The following is an 18,302-nucleotide window of genomic DNA, read 5'->3' on the forward strand; positions in this document are numbered from 1 at the left end:
ACATACTTTCGGCGCGACCGATGTCGTGGGTTTGATGTCACATCACCAAACACAGATAAGGCTTGTCAACGCTTCACCCTTTTCATAAACTTATAGGTAACACTTCACCAAATTATTAAAAAAGAACGTTACGGCTTCACTATAACAACAAATTATTGACCTCAGGCTTCGGCATCGAAACGGCGTCGATATTTTGCGACCTCTGAGGAGGGTCAGTCCACGCTTCAAATTGACGCCTGCATTAGCGAAAAGAGAAGGGGGTCTGCTCGGTGTTCCTGGCTGTGGCTGCTGTATGTGCGGTAGCACGTTGGAAACCCTTATAAGGTTCTAAATAATTGGGTCTCAGAATTCATCACTGCACTAACCTATCTTTCTGAGAGTTTGTATATACTCAGAGCCTTGAGTACCTTGTTTGGCAGATACTTGCACTATATAAGACTTCGATATTATTAGTATTATTATTATATCAAAAGAACATTACAGAATTGTTTTCTTGCAAACAAAACAGTTCCTTAAACAACACTTCATCCACCATATACATTCAAGTAGCAACTGCTGCATGCTGCCTGTGTACTTGACATCATCATCAGAATAATCTTGGAACCGCCATACTGGTGGGCAATGGTAACTGTGCGTTATTCAGTGAAGTGCGCATTTCAGGCGACGCGGCGTTAACACGTAAACCTAATTGCCAACCAAAATGGCGAGTGTGGCACAGTTGCCGTGTGTGATGAGCGTGCAAGTGGTCAATAGCAAATCTGTTAGAAATCGTCAACTGTATGTTTATTTACATTGGTAGAGTTTTTCCGGAAGCGTAGTTGGTAGTTGTGGCCGAGACCGCTGTCGATGTGCATTCCGTTGTAGATATCGGCACTAGTCAAGGTTTGGCCAAGAACAACGTGGTATCGAAGAATATCTCTCGTCTGTAAAGAAATGACACAATGCTCAAAATGTTAAAAAAATTAAAATATTACTCTCATGCAAAATAAAGTTTCATTTTAACCACTTCATGATAGACTGAAGCTTGTTCATACTTCCTATGAATGCAAAGCACATTTCGACGACACATGGCTGTTTTCACAGCAAATTTTCGCATAACATTCCATTAATCTTTCTCCGTGGCTTTTTTAAAGACAATATCAACCTCTACCCTAGCAGGTACCCATTTAAAAGAAGCAATTATAGTAAGGTATCTTGCCCAAGGACACAAGTGTCATGACCAGGAATCAAACCCAAACTCTTGATGACTTAACCACAAGAACTTGAGCTTGAAGCGTGCTCCAACCCGCTCTGCCACTCCACAGGTTTCCAGTTATTCGTAAACATATTTTTTCCAAGACACAAGTACCATGATGTGGGGTGTCGTGGCCGAGCGGATAAGAGCACGGACTCAAGTTCTGGTGGTTAAGTCATCGGGATGTGGATTCGAATCCCAGTCGGGACACTTGTTTCCTTGAGCAAGACACTTAACCATAAGCTTCTCTCCATTCGGGGGGGGGGGGGGGGGGGGTAAAATGGGTACCTGTGAGGGCAGAGATGGTTTATGTGAATGATTAGCTTGGAGAGCAGTCCCTCGCAGCATGGGCTGTATACTCCTTAGGGAGCTGAGATGGTTCAAGGAATGAAATATGGCCCAGTGACCAGAGCTAATATTGTCAGAATAAGTTTGGTATGCCCTTCGGGCTGTGATAAAGCTCTATATGAAACAAAAGTCAATCAAATCGATGACCGGGACTCGAACCCACACTCCGATGACTAGCCTCCAGAACTTGAATCCGATGCTCTAAACCACTCGCCCAGGACACCCTTCAGGTTCTACAGGTTTCCAAGATCTTTTTAAAGGCAGTGGACACTATTGGTAATTACTCAAAATAATTATCATAATAAAACCTTTCTTGATTACAAGTAATGGGGAGAGGTTGATAGCATAAAACATTGTGAGAAACGGCTCCCTCTGATGTAGTTTTCGAGAAAGGAGTATCTTTCCACCAGTTTGATTTCAAGACCTGAAGTTTAGAATTTGAGGTCTGACAAGGGTCAGACAATTGTGACAAGGGTGATTTTTCTTTCATAGTTATCTTGCAACTCCGACGACCAATCGAGCTAAAATTTTCAAAGGTTTGTTATTTTATGCGTATGTTGAGATACACCAAGTGAGAAGACTGGTCTTTGACAATTACCAAAAGTGTCCACTGCCGTTAAATATCTTTGCACGAAGACAAATGAGAACTGCTCGAAATTTCAAGAATTTGAACTTACTACTTTGGAGGCATTGAATGACGTAACTGCATCATTTGATGGAAGGAAAACTGTGTAAGAGGGCGCTCTGTTGATGTCATCTAGAAGACCGTTTTGCTGCGAAAGAAGGAAACGGGAGATTTTAATAATAATAATAATAATAATAGTGTGTACTAAGGCGGAGACTGTATTTCATATTGTCAGCGATGTAGTAACATGGCCAAGACGAGTACAAAGGAAGACATGACACTCTGGCCAAAGTGATTCACTGGAATCTGTGTGGAAATGGGGTGTCCAAGTGACTGCAAAATATTATCAGCAGAAAAAGTTTTGGTGAAAGTTACACCTCTCGGACTTTAACATTCAGACTGATCATGTTAGAAAAAATAAGCCTTCGGATGTTGTAGTCTTAGATAAGACGAAGAAGATGTGTTCCTCTTTAGTCAAATTATCTTAGTTCAAAACAGTTTTGCTATTACCAGCATAAAGTTACCAGTCAATCTTCCCGTTCACATCCCTGCCTCCACTACACTGGACTCATTTAAAACTGCTCTAAAACACACTTATTTAAAATCCATCTAAGCTGTTCAGTGTCTGCTATTTCATCCCACTTTTAATTGTCATTTTTTGTAATCATACACTTCTTGTTCAGCGCTTAGAAACCTGGTATTAAGGGCTATGTAAATGCATGTTATTATTATTATTATTATTATTATTATTATTATTATTATTAGTCAAAATACCATGTCAAACGCACCGTTTATGACTGGTATCCTGCTAATACTTGCTCAACAAATAAGGCTGAGAAGGTCTCTCAATTTAAACTTGGTCCCACATACCTTGCAGGAAAATACTGTCTGTCGAAGGCACTTGACACTTTTGGTAATTATCAAAGACCAGTCTTCTCACTTGGTGTATCTCAACAAATGCATAAAATAACAAACCTGTGACAATTTGAACTCAGATGGTCTTCGAATAATAGAAGAAAAAACACCCTTGTCGCACAAATTGTGAGGTTGCAGATGCCTTGAATTTGAGACCTCAGCTGAGGTTTCGAATTCAATCTAAATATTTGAGTGAGAAATTACTTCTTTCTCAAAAACTATGTTACTTCAGAGGGAGCCGTTTCTCACAATATTTTTATACTATCAACAGCTCTCCATTGCTCATACCAAGTAAGTTTTTATGCTACCAATTATTTTGAGTAATAACCAATAGTGTCCAGTGTCTTTAAAGCGCCTTGAGCATTATAACTGACTAATATGGGCGCTATTTAAGAAGCCACTATTATTATTATTATTAGTATTATTATTACTTTAAGAAGTTGATGCTTACCTGTAAGAGGTCCAAGACGGCAGAGTTCGGCTGAGTTTGATTGACGAGTTGACTGAAGGAGAACGGAGGAGTTTCGGTGACGGAAGCCGCTCCGGATGGGACCAATCCTTCTGGGACATAACCTGCCTCGTCTCCGTGGAGTAAAGGAGCCAAAACCTGAATGGGAGGCATCATGGGATATCATGTCAAAGGTCAAACACAAGGGTCAATAGCCATCTTGTCGTGATGTCATCATGTTAAAATTTTGAAGTCAAAACTATCATAAATTGATATAGAGCCCAATTTTATGAAGCTGTTCAGCAGAAAATACCGCTTGATGAATTTGTTTGCTAAAAAGCAAAAATTATTTTCGGGACATTGTTTTACTCATTTCTCAAATAAAACAGCACCTCAGCAAGTAATATTTTAAGGTAAGCTTTCTACGATCATTATATTCAAACAGTGTAAATTTTATGTAAATCTGTGGACATTGTGTTTTGCGTCATACAAAAAATTACCCAGACCCATTAACAGATGTTAAATTGGAATTGGGGATAACAAATTTTAATTAATTAAAAGAAACAAAACTAATTTTTTACCTCATTAACGATATGGATTAATCCGTTTGTGGAAGGAATGTCCGATGTGCTGACAGGAATGCCATTCACACAAAGATGCTGCGGATAAAAATAACATCCATAAAGGAGATTTTGCAGAAATAACGACAAAAATGCATGAATCAATGTACACAAACAATTTAAAAAGGCTAGTTATATTCAGCTTTAAAAATTCAAGTTTTAAAGGAACACGTTGCCTTGGATCGGTCGGGTTGGTCTATAAAAAGCATTTGTAACCATTTGTTATAAAATGCATAAGGTTAGAAAGATGTTTTAGAAGTAGAATACAATGATCCACACAAATTTGCCGCGTGGTTTTCCTTTTACTTTGCAAACTAACATAGTCGGCCATTTATGGGAGTTAAAAATTTGAATCCCATAACATCTTTCTACTCATATGCATATTATAACAAACGGTTACAAACGCTTTTCAAAGACCAACTTATGATTTGAAAACAGCTATGGAGTTCAAATTTCCTAGGTCTGCAGGAAGACTGTTCCATAGCTGTGGTGCCCCCCTCTATTTCTACGACTGATTTAATAGTAATAATAAAACTGAACGGCACTTATATAGCGCTTCACACAACGGTCCAGAAGCGCTTTACAAAAATTAAACAGGTAAGTTTTCAGCAGATGTTTGAAAATGTTGTTGTTTGGAGCAGTTCTGATGTTGTGCGGCAAGTTGTTCCAGAGTGACGTGGAAGAATATGAGAACGACGAATGGCCTAGTGCGAGTGATGTATGGGACTAGGTGAGAGATAGAGCTGGAACGGAGGGTACGATGAGGTACATATGGATGGAGGAGTTCTTGAAGATAATGAGGTGCGGATTGGTGGAGAGATCTGTGTGTCATTAGGAGAAGTTTGAATTCTATGCGCTTGGAGATGGGTAACCAATGAAGTGAGCGAAGTACCGGGGTGATATGTTGTTAAGGTGATGAGCGGGTAACCAGTCTAGCAGTAGAATTTTGAATACGTTGGAGTTTTGAGATTTGTGTGATTGGAAGACAATGGAGGAGGCTGTTGCAGAAATCCAGACGGCATGAGATGAAAGCGTGGACAAGCCTTTCAGTGGTCTGTTGGTCAAGATATTTCAGAATCCTTCCGATTTTATGAAGGGCTAGTGACGAGGAACGGCAAATTTTGTTGATTTGATTTTTCATGCATAGGTCAGTTGTGATTATTAAGTTTGACTGTTTGGAGCCTAAGGAGAGATGTACCAGAAGACAACTTAGTGATCGGGCAGGAGCATATGGCAATTTCATGGCTATGCTTACCCCCGAATTCTGCGCTAACGATCAAGATTCCCTGCGTACGTGCAAGCGCCGAATTTCTGCGCTAGCCTTGTAAGCGTAGAATCCCTAGTAACGCGGAGTACACACGCACAGAAACCAAAATTCGCCGCTAACCCGTGAAATACGCTTGCCGAAAGCACATAATTCCCTGCTTCCATTAGCGCCGATTCTGTGCTTATGGTAAGCAGAGCCATGAAATTGGGTCCAGATCAGTTAGGTATCGAGGAGCAAAGTTTTGGCAGTCTATGTAATGTCTATGGCAGAATATGGGATCACCTCACAATGGAAGCTGACAAAACTATTGTCCATGATTTCATCACATCCAAGATAGATGCATGCAGCGTGCTTTAACAACATACAACTCTCCCCGCTTCAACGACTACAGAATATTACAGCAAGAAAACAGACCACATCTCACCAGTGCTAGGAGATTTCTTGCACTGGTTCCCCATTCAACAAAGGGTTTTAAAATATAAAATGTGCCTCATTATTTTCAAGATCTTACAATGTGATGCCCCAGCATATTTAAGTGATCTTGTGCAAAAATACACCCCTAACGTACTTCCACAATACCTTACAGAGTCGCTAAATTTCAACAAACCTGGCCGGAGTGGGCTCCGCTCTGGCCAGAATCTAACAATCCCTCGCACACATAAAATGGCAGGGGACCGGTCCTTTTCAGTCGCTGGTCCCCGGTGCTAGAACGCCCTACCAAGTCATATTCGGAATACCAACACACTCCAGACATTCAAGAGTAAATTAAAAACACATCTATTCTCATAATCGTCTTTTCCGTAGCACTCTTCCAGAGCATTGAATTTTGTAAAATGCGCTTTATAAGTCTCGTTTGTTATTATTATTATTCTTCAGGAAAAACGGCAACTCATCGATGGGGGAGAGAAGATTTCCAAGCACAGCACCGAGGCTTTGGAACTCCCTACCTGAAATTACCAATAGTGTCCACTGCCTTTAACATTTTCCATTATTACTACTATTTACTAAAGCCAAATACAAAAAGCTCTACATAGTTTATCACAAAAACCAACTCACCTGGTTGCAGTCGTGGACGGTGATATCAAAGTCTGGAAACAGAGTTGGAATATTCTGATCTACATCGAAAGCCAGCCTGTACAAAGCACGCTCGCTGAAAGTGCCATTCACAATGTGCATTCTATAGAAGATAGGAAATAAAGACATTGAGGATTTGAAAACTTTGCATGGTGGAAGAGCTGTGGAGGAGAGGGTCAGCTCGTGGTAACCCACCAGAGTTGATCACAAGATCCAACTTGCCTGGACTGGCCATACAGCAGAGTGTAGGTGTGATTCAGGGTTATGACACATGTGTCCTTGAGCAAGAAACTTAACCATGATGCTTTTTCCTTCAGATGGGACATAAAGCCAATGGTCCAGAGTGTTATGTTATTCACATGAAAGTACCTAGTGCACTTATCATACAGAAAAGGGGCTCACCCTGGTGTTCCTGGTTTGATCGGCAACATATTGCGCCACAGCACCTTGTTAAATATTACATGGTGCTTTAAATGAATGGGTCTCATACTTCAAAAATGTACCTCCACATACCTTGCAGGCCAAAATATGTGATAAAGCACTTCATTTTCCAAATGACTTAAGAAAAAACTAGTGGTTACAGATAGGGCTATGGAATGGATTATGATAGGAGTAACAAAGAAGGACAGGGTGACAAATGAGGACCTAAGAAAGAAATCGAGAGTGCAGGATATTATTAAGACAATCAAATCAAAGAAGTGGAGATGGGCAGGCCACCTAGCAAGGAGGCACGACAACAGGTGGGCATGCAAAACAACCAACTGAACTCCAAGAGGAATTGCTTGGCAACAGACAGCGCAGGATAGAGTGAAATGGAGATTTGGTGAAGAAGCCTTCCTCCTGCAGTGGAGTGAAGCAGGCTAGACGACGATAAGAACCTAGTATTATTAAAAACAGAAAGATTCTTACTTGACAATCTCAGTTGCTCGACGCGGTGTGACGATATCACTGGATCCCACAAACTGGTTTGTGGCTTCGTCAGTCGGAGCGAAGACGGTCAAAGACTGATATGTTGCAAGATACCTGTCCATCTCGCCAATCTTGAACGAAAAAAGGTTTGAATTAGACGGAGTCCAAACAGTGAGTGTAGGGTAGGCCTGGGCAACTGTAGTGACTAGTTTTGTATTCGCAACTAACGATAGCTTAGTCGAGTCGCGACTATTGTTTTTCAACAACTCGATTAATCGTGCCTCCACGACAACTACATAAACGGTCGCGACTACTTCAAAATCATGTCGCAACCATCTGTTTGGTGAACCAATTGTGTCGTCATGACAATTCACGACAACATCAGCTTGCGTGTCACGCCCATGTTTCAACACTTTGTACTGGTCATAAACAAAGATTTATAAAAAGCGCCATTTTAGTATCATCATTATTAATTATCAATTTTTATTATTATTATTTATTATTTTTTCATACTATTATTATTACCATTATCAGGTCATAGAAACTTCCCAACTGCTGCATTTTGGAAATTTCCTGCAAAAAAAAGAAGCAAAAAATAGTTAATACAGTCTGACATCATATGCAGCATGGAAGTATAACAGAGCAAACTCCCACACATGACGTCAAAGGATTGTCATTTCATTGCATGCCATCAACGGCAGAAGTGTTTCTAGTTTTTCAAAACCTTGTGGTTGGTGCCTCCTTTTTTTGATGAGAAGTGTACAAATACCAATATCGTGGGTTCGAATCCCACCCGAGTAACATGCCTGTGATATTTTTTCACGGGACTCGGGAAAGTACTGAGTATACAGTGCTAACACACATCGGTGTATGGGTAAAAACCAAAATTAATATTCTTTATCCCCAATGCAAATTTAACATCTATAAAATACCAATATTACATTTTAAATGGTAAACAAACACGTTATAAACAAGTTTAAATAGCATTGCCGTTGAAAAAAAAACAATTTGCTCAAGTACATGTACCTGTTTAATATAGTTTGAAATGTAAGACGTACCATGAGTAAGCTTTGATAACAGCGGAAACCATCACCGCCATATCCATCTCTACACTGACAATCACTGGTACCTGGCCCTGTTTGAACACAATCGGCCTAAAGAGATACAAAGAAGAACAAAAATAGTTGTATAAATAACACTAATTGCGACGCTACTACAGACCAGCAACCGATTTCACTCAACTTTACGCAACTGCAGATGTCCACTTGCGCAACCTTTATGCCGCAACTTGCACCAAAAACGTTGCGCAAGTGGGCTTATGCGATTGCGTAAAGTTTTGTAAAATCGGCTGCTGGGGTGGATTTCACAAAGAGTTTGAGGCAGGGGACACTACTGGTAATCACTCAAAATAATTGTCAGCATCAAAACTTACTTGATAAGGAGCAATGGAGAGCTGTTGATAGTATAAAACAATATGAGAAACGGCTCCCTCTAAAGAATTTCTCACTAAAATATTTGAATTGAATTATAGACCTCAGCTCTCGAACTCAAGGCATCTGAAAGCACACAACTTTGTGTGACCAGGGCATTTTTCTTCCATTATTCTTTCGCAATTTCAACGACGAATTGAGCTCAAGTTTTCACAGGTTTGTTATTTTATGCATATGTTGAGACACATCAAGTGTAAAGACTGGTCTTTGACACTTACAAATAGTGTCTAGTGTCTTTAAGCAGATAATATTTCTTAACATCTTTCCTGCTGAGCGAAAATAAAGCAAGATACCTGTCACAAATGGTGTACAGTGTACATGTATGTGTAACGGTATTTGGCTAATTACGTTATTGTGCTGAGCATAATTTTGTTGCGCTTAGATAATTTTCGTGCTTGAGCAGCTCTATGAAGTCGGGCTTTTGTTTCTATTGTTGTTTTTGTTGTTGTTGTTGTTGTTGTTGTTGTTATTGTTTACCTGAGCATGGCATCCACCGTTCGTCATCAGTAGACACGGGTTGATGGGTTCACAATATGTCCCGTTACCATAGTAACCAAGGTTACAGTAGCATTGATTCTGAAAATTAAAAAGAAACAAGGTAACAATAACAATTCTGGGGTTTTGAACTTACAAGAAATAAACGTCAGGGTGCTGTTTAAAGGCACTGCACACTATTAGTAACTTCTAAAAATAATATTTAGCTTAAAAACTTAATCGGTAATGAGCAATGGAGAGCTGGTGATAATATAAAACATTGTGAGGAACGGGGCCCTCTGAAGTAACATAGTTTTTGAGAAAGTAGTAATTTCTCGCTAAAATATTTGAACTGAATAAGAAACCTCAGTTGAGTTCCAAAATTCAAGGCATCTGAAAGCACACGATTAGTGCGATAAGGGTGTTTTTTTCTTCTATTATTCTCTAGCAACTTCGACAACCAGCCAATATTTTCACATGTTTGTTATTTTATGCATATGTTGAGATACACCGAGTGAGAATACTGGTCTTTGACACTTACCAATAGTGTCCAGTGCCTTTAAGGTGCAATTCAAATCGATCAAAACTTTGGAAAATGTAAATTCGGTCCCATACCTTTTCTTTTACCCTCTTGGTTCAGCAAAATTGTGTCAAATATTGCAACCATTTGTGGTTGCTCTGGGCATTTGGATACAAGGTGCTTGTGGATGTTATTTGTAAAGTTGGGGAGCTAGTGCTTTCTACCAGCCAGGCTTCTGATTGATGACACCCATACTTACATCCATATGGAATGTGAGGGGGATAACCCTGTTTCAGCCCTAGGAGTAGGCAGAAGGTGCCAATGACCCCTGGGAAAAATAAATTGTAGCCCACACCATGAAGTGGGCTCCAGGGTTTCTGTGTCTGGCGACTTGCATATAAACATATTTGGTATCTAAACAGTTAAATATCAAGTTACTAGTCTTACCTTGCCAGGCCTGATGTAGGCACATATAGCTCCATCTCCACATCCTCCCCTGTCTGCAGATTGGCAGGGATCTATTGCAGTACATACATAGCCATCTCCTGACCATCCATCGTTACATGTACAGGTACTCAATCCCGGACCAGTGTAGGAGCAAACAGCCTTCATAAAACATAGAAAATAAACCAAAAAACAGAGCTTAGTGATGTTTAAGCTTTGCATGATTTGAAGGATAAGAATAATAGTAAACTTGCGGGTACAACCATGTTATCTTTCTCATTTGAGGGAGTGTTGGCCCTGAAAAGAACCGGTTTGGTCGTGACGTTTCGAGGTGCACTGGGTTCTTTCAAAAGCATTACACAACACACAAGTGTCATGACCGGAATTCGAACCCACACTCTGCTGATCAAAAACACAAGAGCTTATATCTGGTGCTCTTATCCCCTCAGCAACAACATGCCACATCTATTGAAATGTTTAAACTTGTCTATGGTTCAAAGTTGAGGAAGACAGAGCCTAGCCTAAACATCTGACATCACACTTTTCAGGCTCGTGAATTACACCAGAGATTGGCCTTGAGATCCTGTCGGTCATGTGGTATGGATGTGTACCATCGATCTCATGTTAATTTCGCAGTCAAATTGTACATACCATTTACATTTAAAACATCATCATATGGACGTACATGTACTGTATTACAAAATTGTTGTATCCAGTGATATCGCTGGATTTGTAAAACCAATACCTGTCCTTATGGGATAAGGACTGGGGACCAGTCAAGACAGAGCCCCCCTAATACTTACCTCTTGGTGGCAGTTTCCGCGTTCTGGTAAGATACAACGATTGACTGGCTCACAATGAAGACCCGATCCAAGATAACCCGCCTGGCAAACACAACTAAACACATCAAGAAAAAAATAATAATAACAATGGTAATAATAGTGGCTTTTTATATAGAATACCCCAGGGGTATACATGGGTACCTGCGAGGGTAGAGGTTGGTATTGTGGTTGAAAAAGCAACTTGAGCGCTAAGGTAGCTCAGGGCTGCATACTCCCCAGGGAGCTGAGAAAGATTAAAGGGACACGTTGCCTTGGATCAGTCAAGTTGGTCTATGAAAAGCGTTTGAAACCGTTTGTTATGAAATCGATATGGTTAGAAAGATGTTTTAAAAGTAGAATATAATAATCCACACAAATATGCCTCGAAATTTCATGGTTTTCCTTATACATCATGAACTAACACAGCACGCCAATTTGTGGAGTCAAGTTTTTGACTACATAAAATGTAATAGTTCGCAAAGTAAAAGAAAAACCACGCAATTTTGAGGCATATTTGTGTGGATCATTGTATTCTACTTTTAAAACATCTTTCTAATCATGCATTTTATAACAAACAGTTTCAATCGCTTTTCATAGACCAACTCGCCCGATCCAAGACATTGTGTTCCTTTAAGGGATGTTATTGGCCCAGTGACCAGGGCACCAGTGTAAAGCGCGCGCTATTGTGACGTTATTGTGAAATGCACTATATAAGAACTAGTTTTTATTAATACTATGAAGTTCACTCATATCCCTCACACAGTGATGCACAAAGCGCTTAAAGCCATTGGACACTTTCAGTATACAGTATTTTCCAAAGGCCCACACTTTGTGTATCACAATTTATATATAAAATAATAAACCTGTGAAAATTTAGGCTCAATCGTTCATCGGAGTGGGGAGAAAATAAAGGGGGATACCCACCCTTGTTTCCGCACGATTCGCCGTGTCATGACATGTGTTTACAATAAATCCGTAGATCTCGCTATCGAGAGTCGATAATCGTTTTAATGTTTTCTCAAAAAGTGAAGCATTTCATGGAATAATATTTCAAGAGAACTCTTTCACCATTACCTTCTGTAAGCCCTGTTATTTGTAAATCTGTGAACTTTTATTTTTTTTTCTGTTCCAAAAGTGTATAATGGCTTTAACATTTCCCTCCATCCTCTGTGCTTATTATTTTGCTTATCTTTGTAATATTTTGTGGACATATCTTGAGAAGAGGAGTATGAAATTAATGCTGAATTAACTTGAATCTACAAATCGCAACCTTTTTATCATGTACCTTAATTCACTTCCAGAGGACTCACAAACAGCATGTTCATGACATACATGAAACTCCAAACCGCAGCCCCCTATGGGGTTATTACAGTTGGGTCCAGTGTAACCATAGTTGCATCCTCCTATACACTGCCCTGTACGCGTTGGTCCACTGTCACATATCCCATTGATGCAAGTACATGCTGTCAAAGAGAACATTATCATTGGTTAATATTGTTGATGATGATGATGATGATGACGATTCAAAGCATTTGTATGGGTCCATATCATGACAAGACCTTGACGTCATGTCTGGGAGTTTGCTTTGTTATACCTCAACGCTGCAACAAAGCCGCTATACAAAAATGGAGCTCCCAACTATGACTTAAAAACAGTGGACACTATTGGTTATTGTCAAAGACTACTCTTCACAGTTGGTATATCTCAATATATGCATAAAATAACAAAGCTGTGAAAATTTGAGCTCAACGGTCGTCGAAGTTGCGATATAGTAATGAAAGAAAAAAAACACCCTTGTCACACGAAGTTGTGTGCTTTAAGATGCTTGATTTCAAGACCTCAAATTCTAAATCTGAGGTCTCGAAATCAAATTCGTGGAAAATTACTTCTTTCTCGAAAACTATGTTACTTCAGAGGGAGCCGTTTCTCACAATGTTCTATACTATCAACCTCTCCCCATTACTAGTAATCAAGTAAGGTTTTATGATAATAATTATTTTGAGTAATTACCAATAGTGTCCACTGCCTTTAACATAAGTGATGTTGTAACAGAACTCTCCGCGAATTTTTCAGAAAAGCACTGGATAAGGGTATTCGAACTGATTGCTTTTTTTTACACAATTAAAATCTATTTATACTCAAATGACTGAATGTCATTATTGATTGAAAACATTTTAAAATCAAATTCATTAAAGGAACACGTTGCCTTGGATCGGACGAGTTGGTCTATAAAAAGCGTTTGAAACCGTTTGTTATGAAACGTATATGGTTAGAAAGATGTTTTAAAAGTAGAATATAATGATCCACACAAGTATCTCTCAAAATTGCACGGTTTTCTTTTTACGTTGCGAACTATCACGGTCGGCCATTTATGGGGGTCAAAATTTTGACCCCCATAAATGGCTGACCGTGTTATTGGACGAGGTAAAAAGAAAACCACGCAATTTCGTGGCATATTTGTGTAGATCATTGTATTCTACTTTTACATCATCTTTCTAACCATATGCATTTTATAATAAACTGTCAAAAACGCTTTTCAAAGACCAACTCGACCGATCCAAGGCAACGTGTTCCTTTAAAGATCACGACTTGCCATTTTTGTTCCAAGTAGATCTTTAAAATGGATTTATGGATTTTTACAGGAGAACATGGATGGGACAGCCCCCCAGTCCAACAACTCTAGATTTATTTTTGCCAGCTTCTACTTTACGGGTTGGGGTTTTAGAACTTGTCGAGAATTAAAAGCTACATACTTTGGTTACACCCAACGCCAAACAGGTTAGCATCGCACAATTCACAAGCTGTGCCCTGGAAGCCTTCATCACATGTGCAGGTACCACTCCCCAACCATCCATCTGTACACTGCATAAAAATACATTCATAAATACCTCAGACAGTTTAACTTTTCCTATTGGTAGAGAGCGCGTCACGTTGGGGTGTTTAAACCTTTGATAATGAACAGTGTTTAAAACCGGTTGTGATTGGATACTCCGCGCTAGTCTTGGTGCAAGACATTTCTTGTTACAGGCGATGCGGGCGCTGTCGGTGGGTTGGTCGCGCTGTGTGTGAAATGAAAACGGGAACGTGTTGCACCAAGACTATACGCGCACGAACAGAACCGGAAACTGTCTTCTCAGTCATAACAATGCAACACACAGATGTCGTACATGTACAAACAGAGCTCAAACACGTCAAAAACTGATAAGTTTTACAGAGTTTCTTACTTTATTACGCCTTTTAACCAAAAAAGGCACGGGCCTTTATCACATGGCAACGACCCTGCCTGTTTTAAATGGCCGTGAAAACCTAGCCGTCGCTACCCTGTTATTCCCTTATCAATAATGAGGAATTATCAACAACGTACATGTACAAACATTGGTAAACGCACATGGGTGTATAGACCCATTGCATATGATGTCACACTCTCAAAAAGGAATTGATAATCTGTAAAGAGATTTAACGTGGCTGCAACCGGCTATGTTAAAAGTCCCAGGAGATCTTGACCTAGTCGGTCTTTGCATCATTATTATTATTATTAATATTATTATTATTATTACTATTATTGCATAACCTACCAGTCCGTGACCTCCGCATGGTATAGCGAAACCTCCAGGGCAAGGAAGGCAGTTCTCACCATAGAAACCAGGGCAGCACTGTTTTACCTGTTAAAGTGGGCAATATACATTCAGTAACCACTCTGATACATGTAATTAACGGCAAGTTAAAATCTTTTGTCAGAACCCTACAGCAGCTTTCGATAGTACAAAGCATTTCCAGAAACATTTCACTTTGAAGTAATGCGGTTATGTAAAACGATAACAGTTTTTGCCCGGGCAACCGTGAAAAATGCAGTCACTGGCCATGGGCAGCTGTTTGAGGGGCAGCTACCACACAAACAGGCTGGACTAGCAATTAAGCCCATCCTCATCTGGAACATTATGAAATAAATATATCCTCCGATACCCCAAATCTGCGCGTTACAAATATTCCCGCAGGTACCTTTCCTGCCGCGTAACTTTTTGTGACTTTTTGATTTCATGGAAGTATACAACATAATCTTCAATCTCCTGCAAAGATGGGACAAATCGTAGCCTTTATGGTTGATATTTTAGATAATCTATAATTTTAGTAGAAAATCTTACCTTAAGACTAAAAACAAAGTATGCCTAGCTAAAATGGTTGATAAAAACCACTTAAAACACCCTGAAAGTTCTTTGCGTTTGTTGTCTACCATACTTCACTACTTCAATTACAAGAACACATGATTTTTACATGACAACAGAGGGGATACAAAAAACTGTGAAAGGTTGAAGTGGACGTGCGCCTTATAGGCAAATTTCCAGAAATTACGATTTTATTGTAATTTGCACGTGGGTTAAAAAAAACACCCCAAAACATCAGAAGCCTTATTGATAAAAAATACGCTCATTTATTATTCATAATTTGTTATAATACAATTAACTATGAAAAAAACAGCATTTTAGTGTTGTATAACTATAGTTTTGTAAATTGATGGCTTCACCACAGGTGGGGCCGGGTGTAAAATCAGGGTTCAGCTAATTAGCCTGGTAGAAACCCAACAATTGATGGGGTAAATAGTTATAGCTGGCAGTTTTGGCCTTCTAGTTTCCCTGCCGCACGGACTCGAGTGCTTAGAAGAAAAGGCGGCATAGAAAGGGTCCCCGTAATGACGTTTCAAAACAAGTGCGTGAATTTATGTGACGCAAAGCGTATGCCGACAAATTGGGGTCGTTTGCATACGACGACCTCCGTTGTGCTTCGATGGCGTTCTACGGGCTTGAAATTCTCCTCTAACATGTCTAAGGTGGGCTATGACATCGGACAAATAAAAATAAAGCTCAAAGTTGTTTTGGGTTCTGTTAATTAAACTAAAACTCTATCTCAAGTCTTCAGTGCGTGAATATAGGGTACACGAGGATAAATACAAATAAAAATATAAGTTTGAATGAATGAAAAAATGAATGAATCAGGAAGATTTTCAGAACTATGTGCTACTTTACAGGGAACAAAATTTCCCCAATCAGGGTTTTTTTTTTTTTTTTTTTTTTGTTTTTAAATATGACCAGCAGAAAGATTGTTTTCAGGGAGCTTTCTGCAGAATCAGGGAGAATAGATGGGTTGCAATACGCATCATTGACCGCCATCTTTGATGTATTTTACACGTGAAAAGTGCACCAGAGTCACGCGCAGCGCGTGCAATTTTCACGTGTAAAATACATCAAAAATGGCGGTCAATGACGCAGATTGCAACCCATCTATTAGAGGCTCTGCAAATTTAACTCTATAGTGCACAAGGTGGTCGCTAGAGCCCACCAAAACTTGTTCAAATTGGACTTTGATAAAACGGTCACAACTTAAAAAATTACAACACCCATATATACCGCCCTCTTTCGGTTGTTTGGAGCGATTGTTAGCTTTCGTTTGATGTGATGTTCAATAGAGGGAACTATTGAAAAAAGTCAAGAAAAACATGGATGAATATGGTTTATTTTTACAACCATAAAATTACTCTCGTCACCTCAAGGCTGAAGTTCAAATTTTTGTGTTCTTACCGTTGTATTCCCGTAATTGACACTGTCGCATCTATGTGATATCAGAGGTTCAATATCCGGTGGAACTAGCAGCCCGTCAATGCTGTGGATGTAGCCGTTCAAGGCAACGATGTCCGAAAATGTCATATTTGCTTTACCGTCCATTTGGATCAAGCCCTGGTGGAAGATAATAATAATAATATAATAATGAACAATATTTAGAATAAATACTTATTTAGAATAAATAATAGTAATCATTTGGGAGGCTAATCATCCATACTCGCAGCTAAGAGCTGAATTGGGAAGGACGCGGCTACACCGTGTTCGAGAAGTAGGCATGTAAGGGTGCCTTTGGCAGTCAGCCTCATCACCCCATCATGACCATGGCGCACAGCCAGAGATCGAAAGTGTTTGATTTGCCCCGAGGGAGGCAAACCAGATGGTCTGGAAAACCCTCGTGGCACAGCAGAGAACCAACGCACAACTCCCATCACGGCCCTGGCCGGGTATCGCACAAGGGTCACCTTGGTGAGAGGCAAGCGCTTTACGCACAAGCCAACCATGCCCCCAAATTATAATGTTTTGTCAACATAATGCTGATATATATTGAAAGATACAAATTGTACCCAATGCTCATTACATTGTTTCGGGTCAGAAGATTGGGGGTTCGAGTCCCGGCCATGACACTTGTGTCCTTAAGCAATCAGTTAATCACTATTGCTGCCTCCTTCAGATGGAGTGTAAAGGTCCCATGTGTTGTGTAATGTAAGGAAAAGAACCCTGCGGTCGATTTCACAAAACTCTTCCTAACTTGAGACTAATCTTAGGACTTGGGACGAGTCCCAACCCTGCACTGTAGCATGCAGACCTTAAGATTAATGCTAAGTTAGGACAAGTTACTCGTCCTAACTTAGTGCCCTAGTGCACTTATCGAAAAGAGAAGGGGTTCGCCCAGGAGTTCCTGGTTTGATTGGCAGCATATTGGGCCACAGCATACTGTAAGCAGTTACATGGTGCTATGCAAAAGGAAAGGTCCAACTCTTCAAAAGCTTTGTCCCAAATACCTTGCAGGAAAAATACTGTATGTTGGAGCGCCATGAGCGTCACTGAGTGACGGATTGGAGCGCTATATAAGAAGCCACTATTAATACACTTTTTTTTTTAAATTAGCCTGAAGGCCACTTCAAGGTGTGGGTTTCAAGTTGTTTTTCAGGGCCGAATGTCACCTACTCCTAGGCTGAAACAGGGTTACCACCATAACAGTTTGTACGGATATAGGCTTGGGAATCATCGATTCAAAGCCTGGCAGAAAGCACTACCTCCATAACTTTATGTAGCAAGTGTCATGACTCTCGAACCCACACGCTGCTGATCAAACACCAGAGCTCGAATCCGGTGCTCTTAACCGCTATTAACAGTTTTATTATAAATAGAACATTCAAGTGTTTGTACTTACGTTCGACCTGATGTGAAAGTTGGTCGTTGAACCATGCAGTGACGTCACACCACCTCTTGTAATCAGGTCTAGCATAAGAAACTACACACAGATAACAAAACTCAT

The 18,302-nt window shown here is 39.9% G+C and overlaps 1 protein-coding gene across 2 annotated transcripts in view; it reads right to left on the reverse strand.

Annotated features, from left to right (window-relative positions):
* The window catches only part of LOC139952293 (stabilin-2-like), a 90,231-nt gene that overhangs the window by 49,824 nt on the left and 22,105 nt on the right, over nt 1-18,302 (reverse strand). For both annotated transcript variants that reach the window (XM_071951391.1, XM_071951382.1), the window contains exons 13-28: nt 18,198-18,278; nt 16,763-16,918; nt 14,765-14,851; nt 13,943-14,051; nt 12,475-12,652; nt 11,172-11,265; nt 10,372-10,530; nt 9,408-9,506; nt 8,499-8,594; nt 7,966-8,013; nt 7,441-7,571; nt 6,514-6,634; nt 4,152-4,229; nt 3,574-3,729; nt 2,260-2,355; nt 792-923 (exon numbers count right to left, since the gene is read on the reverse strand). In XM_071951391.1, the coding sequence (XP_071807492.1) occupies nt 792-923; nt 2,260-2,355; nt 3,574-3,729; nt 4,152-4,229; nt 6,514-6,634; nt 7,441-7,571; nt 7,966-8,013; nt 8,499-8,594; nt 9,408-9,506; nt 10,372-10,530; nt 11,172-11,265; nt 12,475-12,652; nt 13,943-14,051; nt 14,765-14,851; nt 16,763-16,918; nt 18,198-18,278 (1,821 nt within the window). The remainder of the gene's footprint in view (nt 1-791; nt 924-2,259; nt 2,356-3,573; nt 3,730-4,151; nt 4,230-6,513; nt 6,635-7,440; nt 7,572-7,965; nt 8,014-8,498; nt 8,595-9,407; nt 9,507-10,371; nt 10,531-11,171; nt 11,266-12,474; nt 12,653-13,942; nt 14,052-14,764; nt 14,852-16,762; nt 16,919-18,197; nt 18,279-18,302) is intronic.

Source organism: Asterias amurensis, chromosome 2 (genome assembly GCF_032118995.1).
Source record: "Asterias amurensis chromosome 2, ASM3211899v1".
NCBI classification, from domain to species: domain Eukaryota; kingdom Metazoa; phylum Echinodermata; class Asteroidea; order Forcipulatida; family Asteriidae; genus Asterias; species Asterias amurensis.